The sequence below is a fragment of the Amblyomma maculatum genome, chromosome 1 (genome assembly GCF_055883805.1).
Source record: "Amblyomma maculatum isolate TAMU_Amacu chromosome 1, ASM5588380v1, whole genome shotgun sequence".
NCBI lineage: Eukaryota > Metazoa > Arthropoda > Arachnida > Ixodida > Ixodidae > Amblyomma > Amblyomma maculatum.
In genome coordinates, this window is record NC_139344.1 from 144,631,579 (window position 1) to 144,646,008 (window position 14,430).

At 47.6% G+C, this 14,430-nt stretch overlaps 1 protein-coding gene across 1 annotated transcript; it reads left to right on the forward strand.

The window, feature by feature from the left end:
- The first annotated feature begins 2,078 nt into the window (after positions 1-2,078).
- Positions 2,079-6,219, forward strand: LOC146204237 (alpha-(1,3)-fucosyltransferase C-like). Its single transcript, XM_084589175.1, has 2 exons — positions 2,079-2,097; positions 4,663-6,219. The coding sequence occupies exon 2, from the start codon at positions 4,677-4,679 to the stop codon at positions 5,952-5,954; it is 1,278 nt and encodes a 425-aa protein (XP_084445301.1). The 5' UTR covers positions 2,079-2,097; positions 4,663-4,676; the 3' UTR covers positions 5,955-6,219.
- Positions 6,220-14,430: the final 8,211 nt, after the last annotated feature.

Consider the following 14,430-nt stretch of genomic DNA (forward strand, 5'->3'; position numbering starts at 1 on the left):
GACCTAATATAAGATGAACGCGCAGTGCAGGCGCAATTCCCGTCTTCGAAGTCGTCTTTACAAGCGCCTAACGAAGGTGTTCCTAGCGCATGGTGAAATCACGCGCGCGGCATTTTCGAGTATATAACAAAAATATCATGCGCCGGGCGGTTTAAAAAAAAAAAAAACGCACGCTCTGTTGAGAACAGCCCTTTCCCTTTTCAAGATTTTCCGGTCGAAAAATACTCCTTGCGATTACTTAAAGCAGCTCAAAGCTCTCAAAGCCACACCGCAAAACGACGGGTAGGGACATGCTCAAAAACGCCTCGCAGAACGGAAACGACTGCGCCGCTCAGCTGCTACGGCACCACGGCCGGTCTCTAGGGAGAGAGCGCAAACGCGCTCTCCCTCGAGACCGGCCGTGACGGCACTCCGCAGCTTCGGCACTCCGCCGCGGGCGGCACTGTTCCGCCTAGGCGACGGTGGGGCCATACAACGAACGCCCGTTCCGTGTAGGGATTGCGTACCAACGCGACACAGGCTATGAGGGATGCCGTATGGACATCACCGGAGATTTGTAGCATGCGGGATTCTCTGCGCGCAGCACATGGGCGCCGCGATTTTTGCCTCCGTCGATAAGCGCGGTCGCTTTTGTGAAAAAGGTTTCTAACAAAGAGCAGAAAAGAAGGCCAACATGCAACCCACACCATACCACGAATGTGTGCGAGGTGGCTTGGTTTGCGCGAGTTAGGGAAACGACAAAATCTGTTTGCGACGAGCCGTCACGTTTTTTAAAAAAGTGCAACATTTTTAAATTGTCAGCGCACTTAGACACTAGGCCGTCTGCAGGGTGTCGTGGCGGCACAAACCTTGCGTTTTCTTGACTTTCGCTTCAAGCAAATACTCTTGCACCGTGTTTCAAGCTGACATCAGTGTTATCCATGGCCTCTGAGCTGTAAAAACTAGCTGTCGCGGTCGTCATTGTCCATTTTTACGGAGCTTAGAAATTTGAGAGCTTTCGTCTGGTTCAGGTGCGAGATAAAGGAAGAGTGCAGGGGAACGCAACAAAACAAAGTCGTAGGGCTGATAAGGCGCTCTGATTCGTGGCCATCGGGAAACGTGCCCATGACCTATAGCTATAAAGCGCTTCGTGCCGCTTTCCTTGTGCCGCGCGTAAACGGGTCGCCGTGTGCTCCTGCTGACGCCTACTGTGTGTGAACTCTCGAGTTTCCTTCGCTATCTCGCATCTTCGACGAGGCTCGGGCTCGTCTCCACGCAACAAAGAGCCCAGTCGTCTGCCTGACAGTGGCAGGTATACTGCATGTTTAGTTTACTTAGGTACAATGAATATTCTGTGGCTGCGTGGTGCATGACACAAGCGCAAGTGTCTTGCGGAGCTTTTTTGCAGCATACGCTCACTCATGTATGATTGATGAGATGGCAGGCGCGTGCTTGTAGCGTGAAGCCCATGGATGCATAAACATGTTTGCGCAGCGTTGTGGGCACGAACTTGTGGAATAGAGAACTTGCATGTTTTCGCCGGCGTTTTTGTGCCAATTAAGTTTATTTGGTTTCGTTTATGAGGTTTAGCAATTCAAGCAACTCGGCCTACAAAATGGAGGGCTCCATTTCCACCCACGCACGCGGGGGCTTGCATTTAGCCTTCGTCGATGTGGGCAAAAACCACCGCCATTGCGAATGTGACATCGAGAGCGTCGTACACAGCTCTCGGAGTGCTTCAACCGGATTACCAATTAATTAATGTTCGAACCCGACCGCGGCGGCTGCGTTTGCATATAGAGGCGAAACGCAAAAGGCGCCGGTGCGCTGTGCACTAATGAAGTAAGCTGACACATCTTGTTGTAATTGCAGAAAGCACTGAAACGACGTCATAAGGGAACTTTTCAACTGCGTCATCTTTTAGCGGATTAATAATGATGACGCAAATTTACAGCCGCACGAGGGTCGTAGCTACCCTCCCGTTGCAAATGCTTTGCCCTCATAGAGAAACCATCGTTCCGTGCCGTCGATGCCAAGCGCAGCATTGCGGCCCGCCAACTCAAGCGGTTGATCTGCGCGACACGAGGCATTTCAGAGAGCAACAGAAAGGGAAGTTGGGTGAGTTGTAGGTTGTTCATGATGGTTTCTTGGGCGCTCTTTAACACTGAGAGAATAAAAAGCAGAGAAAGAAAGGCGCCAGTCCCATGTTTTCTTCTCTTTGTCTCTGTATTAAACAGCGCCCACCAAACCATAATGAATTTCAGAGAGCACTGCGATGCTTTCTAATTATCTCTCTGATCGGTTCGTGATACATAAGGGGTCATATGGCTCGATGGCTGTGCAGGAACTTCGCGCGACAGGCAGCGAGGGATCACCAGAAACTTCCTTAAACGTCGGCCCTAAATACTGCCTTTTTTGCCTTGCACTATGCGCTCACTGCAATGTTAATGAATTGAACAGCCTTTCCACGATGGGCAAAGCAAGCAAGAATATACTCACAGCTTCTATTTTAATAAAGGAATGTATGTTCCATGTACATGGCACATGTTTGCTTGCCACATGTTATGTGTTTCATATATAAAGGTCTCTTTTAATATGCATGCGGGCTCACCATTTGCTTGTTGTTGTTTTTTTTAGAAAAACAAAAGTATACTCCGGAGCACGTTATGACGATATGCTCTAATCATATGATGTAATTGAGTGACATTTTGTGTTGATTGTTTTTTTTTTAATACAGCCTAAAATAATCTCCCTTTATTGATTTGCATTTTACCCTTTCGACCGTAAGTAATACGCGCGCGCGTAGCCGCCCTTGTTTCATACCATGATTTCCTTAGTCATATTTCGCTTTCTTTCCTTATTGTCCGTTTATCCCCCTCTGCACGTGTACGGTATCTGAGAATCGCCTAATTATCTTTCGTGCTATTCTGTTCTTCTGTTTCGTTCTCTTTCTCGGACATCTTTTGCGTTTCGCAAGAGCTTTTCGCACGTCAGCGGATGAAAATTTAACCGACTAGGTGTAAGGCCCAGCGTATGCCTTTCACTTCGCGTGTGTGCGTGTGTGGAAGACTCTCTCTCCCTCTCTCCCTTCATCTCTCTCTCTGCTCTTCTTTCCGAGCTCTACACAACTCAAACCGACGCAATATGTTAGAAACTTAAGCGGACTTGGTGACCTGACGGTAGCTGCTGATCATAACGCGGTTTTTCGAAAAAAAAAATGAGTAGCACAGCCAGTACCTAACAGTAACTGATACTTTAAGACTGCGACCATTGTACTCAGAGATGGACATTACCGGCTGCGCCGGCGCCTCTTCGTCAGTGCTGGAGCTACTTTGGAAATCTGTCGATTCCTTCTGTTTACGACCAAGTCCTTAAAGTTCCTGCATTTAAAAGCCGCTGATCAGTGAACGTCAGAGGTCATCGGCGCTTATGAACAGCAATGCTACTTTCCGCTCCCATTTTGCACCACTGCGAATATTCCATTGCCGTTCTTGCTCTTCAGCTGAAACTCGCGCAGCCTTTCCTGGCGTAGCTGATGCCGAATGTTCGACCGCAAGTATGTCATGAGTCATGACACACTAATACCGCAACGAGACGACACACTTCACTCGCCCTCACTGCAACCCGAGGCTTCCGAATCACGGAATGCGCCGCAGAGTATCGGTTCCTATAGGAGCATTGTCGTTTTTCATACTTGGCGCCAATATATAGTAGCAGACGATAGCGAGCTTTTTTCTTTAACTTCATTTCTCTTTTTCTTCAGAATGCGTAACCCGATTGTGTGCTTACGTAACCTGGCACCGTCTTACTGCACACGACACGCGTACGTCACAATTTGAACACAATGGCGAATTGTCGAGAATAGGGCCCCAGGTTTAAGCACAAGCTAAACCACAGCTAATTTTTTATTGTTTAGCTTCAGTATCAGTTCTGTGTTTTGACACGGATGACGGTGTCGGGCTGTGTATACGCTTAAGCGGTCCTAGAGGATAGTTGATCACATTAGGGCAGTAGATTTCTCTCGCCCCTAAACGCTCTTGTCACACCCCCTCTTCGTATAAGTTAGGGTATCACCGCATCTCCGCTTATCAAGCGCCAGAACACACGTTGCTCGTTTTCCTTGAATGTTGCGGCCGTTGCGGAGCACGCAGATATCTGTTCTTGTTTTTTGAATTGCTTTCCGTGAAAGGCACATGAAGGAAACTTTTGCCTTTGTGATGACAAATTGACACCTCAGTCGCGATTTGTCCTTCGTTATATGTTTCCCGCCAATAGCGTGGCGCATGAGGAGACAAAAGGTATGAACTCAAGGTGATGCACGCTCAGACGTACAACCTTGCTCGCTGACTTCAGTCGATCGGGGCCCGCAGGTTTGTTTCACTCGCCGCTTTTCCAGTGGAGTTTTGCGTTTCCAACTGAACGCAGTACACTGGGCCGGTGATTGATTCCATTCGTTGCTTACGTGACGTTTAGTGCTACAATTTCTACATTACCTCGCGGGCGAGCTAGCGTAGTTGTCTTATTTTGTCTGCTTGCAGTTTTTTTCTCGCGCATGTTACGGCCCCGTAGCGTTCATTCGAACTTAACCCGATCGTTCTGGTTGTTGAATTGTATCTACGGCTACAATGCTGCGCATTGCTTGCTAAACCTGTCGTTTAATGAAACGCATGTGTTTTCTTTCAGGTGCTTGTCGTAGCATGGAGGCTCTGGGCGAACGTTTGCAGGCCGCACGAGAAATGGTTACAGACAGCTGGAACAGCTTTCTGGTGCGCTGTAGTCGTTTGAGGCAAAACAGAGCGAGATATTTCATACGCTGTCTGCTTTTGTCTACCCCGTTCGCAGTGGGCGCTCTTTTATATTTAATGTGGGACAATTGGTTTCCTTACGTGAACGATGCCTTACAGCTCACAAATCCCAGGCCGCAGCGAGTGTTGATATGGTGGGCTCACACGGTGCCTTGGACGCTTGCGAAGATTATGGGCGACCGGGACCTAACGACGTCGCCATGCCCCGCTACCCAACCAAGGATCTGCAGTGTTTCAAAGAAGCGCGATTACATCAACGCTAGCGACGCTGTCGTACTCAGCGCTGAGAGCGTTACCCTGAAGGACCTTCCGCCGTTCCGGAACCAAATCCAGGCGTGGGTATTCTTTGCTGTTGGTCCCCCCAAGTGGCCTCCTTCCAAAGACCTCTTGCAGGCGGCCGCAATGTGCAACTGGACCATGGCGTACAGGGAAGACGCCGACATCGTAGTCCCTTACAAAACCTGGAGCCCTGTAACCGGCAAGCTAAATGCATCTAAACTGACTTCACTCGCCAGGCCAAAAAAGAACAAGACGAAGTCAGCCGTCTGGATGATTAGTGAGTGCGAGAACCTGCAACTACAGTACACTAACGTCTCTTTGCTAGCCGCGAGCCGCTGGAGTGGTACGGAACGCTTCATCGGGACTATTGTGAAGGAACTTAATGTCACCCTCATTTCAGACTGTGGTCGTCGTTTGTGCGAGTCGAGAGACAAATGTCTGAGCTTGTTGGAAGATGAGTACTATTTTGTCATTGTGATGGAATCTTCACCGTGCTTTGAGCATCCCGCCCAACTTATCTACGATTCATTTCATTACGACATAATACCGGTGTTTTTTGGCGTGGGGGACTTTCAGCATCCCTTGCCGCCTCGTAGCTTCATTGACACTTCGAAGCTTCGGTATCCAGTGGAAGTCATCAGATTCCTCGAAATGATCACCTCTCACTCGCGGGCGTACTCTGACTACATAAAGGCAAGGCCCATACTCGCTCCGGCAGCGTACATGTGTGCCTTGTGCAAAACTCTGCACTGGCCGCCGAAGAAGTCCCGGCACGATGATTTTTTGCTTTGGTGGCGAAGCCGCTCACACTGTCCTAAGTTCACCGCAGCCCAGCAACCTGACGCGGCCATCACTCAGTCCCCTGGTGTAAACAGTAGCGAGCATTTCTGATACGCTTCCACCAAGTTTCGAGGGTGTTTGCAAGAAAGTATTATTTCTGCTGTTCGTAGCGACATTCACTGACGAGCATTCGCTACAGCCGCTCCTAACATCAAAATTTGGAATGGCTATAAACCTTTTTTACCTGATGACTGCCAATTTCTGCGATATGCCTATCTTGCTAATTCTGAGCAAATTTGTTCCGGAAAATTTATGTAGCTTTCACTAAACGTGACAGTCAACCGTTGTGCAAATAAACATTTTTATTCTTGCGTGATATTCCTCTCCCCTCCTTTGCTTATAGATAAGGGCTGGAACAGATTGTCCTTCAATTAGCTTTCGCTCACTGGGTATTCTATTAGAGGCTGCTTATGCAGTGTGAGTATTACAACGCGGTCACATAATGTGGGAATTCCCGCTTCATGGATGTGTTTCGCTGTTGCCTGGCATTCCAACGAACCTTCGGCCGCCGGAGCATTCCGAACATTTCTTTTCAAAATTTCGAAGCATTCCTGGTGATGGCGTATAGAAGCTTCCATTTGACCACTTATAGCGAACGCCTTGCATATGACTATGGTCCCTTTTTAATTGCGCGCTCAAGTTTGCACAACTTCACGTATCTGCGCGATATGCTGCCCCAACGGGGTACATCAAAGGCGACAGAAAAGGGGCGGCGAAAGGTGGGCCCAAGGAGAGTTTAGCGCGACTGCCGCATAGCCCCAAATTAAAGGTGGGGAGGGGGGTGACAATGCACACACACAAAAAAAAAATAACTAATGATTTTACTACTCGGCTCAAACAAAACAAGATTAAGTATAGAAGGTCTCGTTATATGAATCCTGTACAGCGGTTTGCTTGAAATTAATTTTGTAATCTAAAGAAACGCGTATGGCGCCCCCTATTTTTAATTGTGCAGCACGGCCTTGTTGATGTGCTTGCGAAGCACCGGCAACAAAGCAGTTTCTTATTGATGCTATCTCGTCGCCTGCGCTGGTGCACCCGGAAATGGTACGAAGTTAACACACTTTTCTAGATGTGCCGGTTGAGGTCGTCGACTTGCACGTTAGTTGATTCTTCTCAATCACTGCTATTAGGTAGGATGCTTCCTGGTGTTATTACTCCGTCGTTTTTACGTTCTACGTGCGGCCAGCGCTAACTCTTGTTGCGCCGTTGCAGCACGCTTCTCGTTTCTTGGCGGCCTGTGCATCATGGCACATTGTGGCAGCGAGTACTCTGCCACGCTACATGGTTTTCCGCTGGACTTTCACCGTGAGCTTTTGTGACAGGTGACGTCTGCTTAATGTATGCGCATTGGTCTCACATATGTATTGCTGGCTGTGTCTACATTATCTTGGCATGCTTTTATGATGTTATATGTGGGGTTGATATAATAAAGCACAAATATATACGAACCAATGTTCTTTGCCACTCCATTGCGAATTGTACGATCAAGCTAGTGCTTCATGTGCCCCACCTTGGCTGTATTCTGCGCCGGAGTATCTGAGCAAAATTTTGTTGTAAATATGCTGAGCCGGTCCCTTTGGAAGAGCTGCTATTTTGCTCCATTCCTGTGCCGTGTGCTTTGCCAGCCGCAATTTGTTGGTTTGTGAACTGCACACAAAGAGCAAAACTCATGCACATTTTAATGACTGAGGTTCCGTAGTGTCTAAAGGCCTCGTAAATACTGCAGGGTGGATCCTCAAAAATGTCACTTTATATTTCGCGCCAGTAGCATACGTACGTCTGACGTCATTTAACGTCACAAAACTGCCCTTCCTCCTGCACCCAGGTGCCCTGGGGTGCCCATGAGCCGCCATGTATGGACGTCTATAGAGCCTTCGCTAGGGTATATCTACCATGGTGCAGTTACGTTCACAACACGGGGAAGTAAATGATAGGGATTACATTACCTGCTCGGAAACAGCGTCGATAGATGCTTCTTTAAGGGGTTTAAGTATTTCAACAACATTGGGGCCTGCAGTCACTGTACCTTTAATTATGTTGTCTAATTGTCCCTGCGTAAGCATTAAAAACCCCAAGGTGAAAAAAGGCCTGTTTCCAGCTGCTTAGGGTTGTGTAATCTCCGCCACCTGCAAACCTTGACAAGTGGCAGGTGGAAACAGATAGATCCCTCTTTCCTATTTATTGTAAGCGAGTGGGGCACTGTGGCTGGAAAGGGAGGCAACTATCTCTATGCACTTGTAAGGGACAGGCCGAAAGTGGCTGCCACGGGAACAACATAAAAATGAAAATAAATAATGCTTGGTTTGGAGTACAGTGTTCAACCTCCCAAAGCGACTCAGGCTATACGCGACGCCGTAGTGAAGGGTTCCGGATAATTTCGACCACCTGAGGTTCTTTAACGTGCACTGACATCGACACGAGCGCGTTGCGTTTCGCCTTTATCCACCTTTATCCAAAAGTGGCCGGATGGAACCGACGTCATTGGGTTCAGCTGCTCTAACCGCTGAGCAACTGGGACGGTGGTGAAAGTTAGTAAGAATGGCTCAGCCAAAATGAAAATGGATACGAATAACTCGACAAACTTAAAGCATATAAAATCAAGGGAAAAATAAAATGCTAACGCAGTGCATGCCATCGCACAATTAAAATTAAACACCATATTGTTTTCTTGGGGCCTTTAAAAGACAATAGAAAGTATTCTTGCATAGGCTAGGAGGCCACGAATCATGAATTCTCATTCATTATCCGAAAATTTGCCATCAGTTCAGTTCAGTTTTATTCCTTAAAGGCCCCCTTTTCAGGGGGTGTTACATAAGGGGTGGGAATACACTTGAAAATGCAACAAATAGTAATGATTATTTAACATTGAAGATGATACTCACTTAAAAACAGATGGCAAAGCGATGACGACGATGCCATACACTTGATAATGTGAAAAAACAGCAATGATTATTAACATTGAAGATGATATGTTACACGCGCTTGTTTTGTCATGAGGGAGCAGTTTGCAGCATGCCCAATTAAGTCTCCGAAAAAATGTCACTGTTCGAATTCTGACACGTCCTACTGATGCAAGGAGACGCTAATCGTTCTCCTGGAATGCTTTTTTCGAACCTACTCGCATGGCTTTAAAATCATTCACCCGCCAATCCTAGAATTCCACTATATGCGCCACAGTCAACTGATGAAATAGTAGAGCTGATTTCTAAACGCTAAGTCGGTCCCGAAAATATTTGAATATAGTTGGTTTTTTTTTTTTTTTTTTGTTCACTGGCAATCTCGTTTTTGTGTGGTTTTTGTTATCACTAGACCGCGAAGTCTTTTCGGCTAACTGGTGAACAGTGGCGGTTCGGGCTAGTTTGTTCATCAGTCAAAAATGGGACGAAAGGACGTGCGGGCTACTGCCAACAGAAAAACGGTACATCTGCTTGAGCAATATATAACTCCGAGAAAACGTTTAAAGACACCACATAGACATAAAGAAAAAAAAAGCATTTGAAAAGAAAATACAGAATGCAAAGAAACAAAATTTGCGGAATTAGTGTTAAGAAAGTGGAAACTCGGAAGCTAAGATAAAGTAATTCTTTCTTCTCGAGCGTGATTGAAGGTGTTCTGACGCACGATTCCGCCTACGTGTGGCTGATGAAGATCTCGAATATATTCCGGGCTGTTTTTCTTTGTATCTTCGTGAAGTACTCGTCTGACGCAGCTTCGGTCGCAATCCTTCAGAATTTTCGAAACACTACCACCTGTGCCAGTCCGCAATCAATTTTCAAGCTCACGCTGCCGGCCATTCAGGCTTCATCCAGTCTGACTTTACATGCGACCACATAGTAGTGTCTGTGTCATGTATCATATATCCTTTGATGTCATGTATCATATATCCTTCAAATACGCTTGGTCCTTTCTCAGTTCTTGATTTATGTGAAGGCACCGCCGTCGTGAAACACCATCAGGCATAGATATGCAGATTTGGATCCCGCTCTAAGAAACCATCCAAACGTGCCTGCATGATGTAGGGGTAGAATGTCTGACTCGGGATCCAAAGGTCCCCCTGATTGGATTCCCATCTTATTTTTAATCTTAAAAGAGCTACTCGAGTAGGCAGTTGACAACACAGATGGCAATCCATGCCCTCTCCATGCTTGTAATCACTCTTCGAATACCACCTACCAGAGGCAAGCTTGGTGACCACCCTTGCAATAGGGAGGCCACCCGGGGCATCCTGTTCACGATGCAAAGTTCAAGACACGATAGATTCAAGGGGTCCCTTAGAATTCCATCGCTCCTGTTCACCGCACTGTCCGTGTAATATATTAATATACCCGGACGTGGTGTACAAGATACCGTGTGGAATCTGTGACGCTGCCTACATTGGCGAAACCGGAAACTTCAGACGCAGGCTCAGAGATAATCAGAATGACGTCACGAACGGTCGATCCACATCTAATGCTTCGACGGAACACAGCGTTTCAACGGGACACACCATCCATTGGAACGAAGCATCAGTCATTGCCACAGAGAAAAACTTATCATCGCGCCTTCTTTTAGAATCTTTTCATTCATAACATGCAACATGCTCCTAACAGGACAAGTGAAAATCTTCCAGAGATTTGTAATTGGACACCATGCAATTTTAACCGTATTTAAGCCGCCGTCATTCTATGCAGCGCTCTATGTGATCAAGGGACCCGTACGGGCCCCGAAACGTCGTGTTTCCTTTTGTTTCAAAACATTTTGGCGAGTGTATGTTTGTTTCTGCAATGTTCGCACCTCGCCAGACGGTATTCCATCAAACCCTGGACTACGAGTATATTATTCTTCGCGCTAAGTATATGGAGCGGCAGCCATTGCAAGAATCGGGCAGTTTGCCAACCTAAATTCAGGACTGGCATATTTCCAGTGCCATCTCCAGTTCAACCTACGCTGCAAGTCCCTGAGCCTCATTTCGAATTCTCTGAGATTACCGCACCTAGTGCCTACACCGTTTGAAAGGCGAGTCACCGCCAAAGCCGAAAACCTTTTGCTGCAACCACGAATCGCCGAGACGAAAGCCACGGTCAAGCGGTTGGAAGGGGTTGTATTCTTTGAACAATGTTCAGTCCAACGTGACCTGACCGATACATTCCCTGAAGTTATGCTGCACGCTAACAGTGTCGCCACAAAGACGAGAGACAAGAGAATGGCTACTCAAGGAGGCAAGTTGTCATTACTGCTACAGAGGAGCATCCGTACTCGGGGATCTCCTCCTGGCATCTAAAATGTTTCCTCGCACAAGCTAGACTGCGCTGAGCATTCCCTCCTTAGCCGTGGACTGAACTTTAATGTCGCTTCTGCCCCTAATCTTCCCAAAACTATCGGTGCGGTCGAACAAGTGCACGTGGTTCGGCCGGTTGAGCCCAGTCGACGAGATTAGGCACATTCGCGTGCTATTGGAGCCCTTGGAAAACTGTCCCAGACGAAGACAGGGTCCTTATCGCTGCCGGAAAGAAAGCCGTCAAACAGTTGCAGACACGAACGGCGAAATCACAATCTTACCCTCCGACAAACGAACGCCACCGTCATTTTGGCCCGTTCCGACTACATCGCGAAGATGTCTGCACTTCTTAAGGACGCAGACAACTGTATGAAGCTTAGCCGCGATCCAACAAAAAAAAAAAAAAATGAATCGGAACTGCAGAAGCTGTTGACTAAAGTTTTCAAGTACGTACCTCCTGATAGGAAACACTTGTACAACAGGCTTATGTCATGGTTTCATTTGGCGTGAAATCTATGTTTACGTGCGTCTCGGCGGACTTCGCATTGCGGTGATTCAAGGAAGCGCTTTCCGTAGACAACTCTTAGCCTTCAAGGACTCCGCTCAACGTGGACGACCTATGCTACCTCTTGAGATCTGTCTCGACAACACGTATTATTGTATTCAAAGGAATTTTATACAGGCAGCGCTTCGGCACAGCTATGGGAGCTTCCATCTCCGTTGTCTGCGCCAACCTCGCATTAGAATCCATTGAGAAAGCAGCCATTTCCACGTTTCAACCGGCACCGAAGCTATTCCTACGCCATGTGGATGACTGTTTCAATATTATGCGCCGCAAAGATGTGCAACCTTTCCTACGTCATCTAAATTCAATTCAGCAATCAGTGCAATTTACTGTGCAAGAAGCCTACGGAAAAATCCCTTTTCTTGATGTCCTTGTATAGAGAAAAATAGCCCTGCTTAGAACCTCAGTATATCGAAAACCGACGCACAGAGGGAAATATCTGAACTTTCAGTCTGCACATCCAATTGGACACAAGCGGTCAGTCGCCAGATCTTTGATTAATCGCGCTTTCACCTTATGTTCAAGCCAGGAAGAACACCGCTTGGAAATCGACAAGGTGAAGCAAGACTTAAAAATAATGGATATCCGCCGCAGCTAATGAAAAGCCAAGAGCGCTCGGCTCATACCTCCCGACCGGGCCAACAACAAAAAAACGCTGAATCCAAGCGAGCGAGCATTCCGTATGCTGCCGGGATGAGAGAAGCACTGTCACGCATATTCAAGGGATATGACGTTCACATTTTTCACGTGCCTACCAGCAAGTTGATATGAAGGAGCAGTGAACAAGGGTAAAGGGGATAAGCCTCAGTTCGCAGGTCGAGCCAACGTTTCGACAAGCGGATTTGTCTTTGCCCAGACGAAGACAAGTCCGCTTGACGAAACGTTGGCTCGACCTGCGTACTGAGGCGTACCACCTTTACCCTTGTTCAGTGCTCATTCATACTGTGTAAACCATCTTCTTCCTCTCGTTCTACCTGGACCAGCAGGTTGAAGCAACAGCTGGTCCGGGTAAAAGACCGTCTAGATATCTCAAGATACTCGCGCGTGGTGTACAAGATACCGTGTGGAATTTGTGACGCTGCCTACATTGGCGAAACCCGAACCTTCAGACGCAGGCTCAGAGGTCATCAGAATGACGTCACGAACGGCCGCTCCACATCTAATGCTTTGGTGGAACACAGCGTATCAATGGGACACACAATCAATTGGTACGAAGCATCAGTCATTACCACAGAGAAAAACTTATCATCGTGCCTTCTTTTAGAAACTTTTCATATTTATAACATGCCACATGCTCTTAACAGGACACGTGGAAATCTTCCAGAGATCTACAATCGGACACTACGCAATTTTAGCCGTATTTAAGCCGCCGTCGTTCCATACAACGCTCTATGTGATCAAGGGATCCGTACGGGCCCCGAAACGTCGTGTTACTTTTTTTTTTTTTAGATTTTGCCGAGTGTATGTTTGTTTCTGCAACGCGTAGCGTCCGTGTTCCGTATGACCGTGACGAGTTGCGGCAGGCTGAGCAGAATCTTGCGCCCCGGGCAGGCCAGTGCCAGCTGTGATAGGGTGGCCCCCTGGGTATTCCTACTGCTGCCTATTGGTTACTCCGCACTGCTCAAGCCAAGAGCAAGCGCCTAAGAGCTGTTCTGTAAAGAAAAAAAAATGCTATGTCTTCTTCAATGCGCCCGCATTCATCGCCCTCTTTCTGGAGCGCCTCAACGGTACTTATCAAAGAAAAGCTTCGCTTTTTACGAGTCACCCAGAACTTCCGGCACGCTTACTATGTATTGCCTTCTGCTGCTTGACTGTCAATTGTTACGGGGATAGGTTTATTTACAGGGCATGTTGGAATTGTGTGACAGCAAGGAACGGTCCGCGTCTGTTAGGTCCTAGTCCTCGTGCGTCCCCCTCGTCCTTCTGCCCGCCGGGGTGGCGCAGTGGTTACGGTGCTCGACTAGTGTGCCGAAGGACGCGAGATCGAATCCCGGCATCTGGCGGCCGCTTTTCAACGGAGGAGAAAAGCTAGGTGCCCGTGTGCTGTGCGATGTCAGTGCATGTTAAAAACCCCAGGCGGTCGAAATTTCTGGAGTCCTCCACTACGGCGTCTCCCATAGCCTGAGTCGCTTTAGGGCGTTAAACCCCAAAACCAAACGCCGTCCTTCTATATCTCGTGCAAAACGCCGCTCAGCGAATCGGTGCAACAATCCCATAGACCGAATGCACCTCGTTTCAAATATCTTTGAAACGACCCTCCCTGGCTTCACCTCAAACAGAAAAATGCCCACAAGCAGTTGATGTGCATACCTTGGTCTATCTTCAACCTTTAAAACAATCTGTGCTACTGATACGCCCACCTTTCGAAACGATCCCTGTACTGTTTCAATCAGCGCGTTCAAAGGTTCAAAAGCCCGAAGGTTGTCGCACGCACTTCGGTCAGAGTGGGCGATGCCTGTATGGCTGGCTGCATGAGCATGCAAATTAACTGCGAACTGCCACAGGCAGTAATTTAGCGATCCGCTGCACAAAATTGTAAGAACTGTCGACCAAAGCTGCGTCAGACGGGCCTCCTAAAGCTCCACCGATCAAGCACGTACGAAAGACGAGCGAGGACGAACAGAAAAGTTTTATTCGTCTTCGCTCGTGCTGAAACGAAGGTGCTACAATGTAAAAAAAAAAAAAAAAAAAAAAAAAAAGAA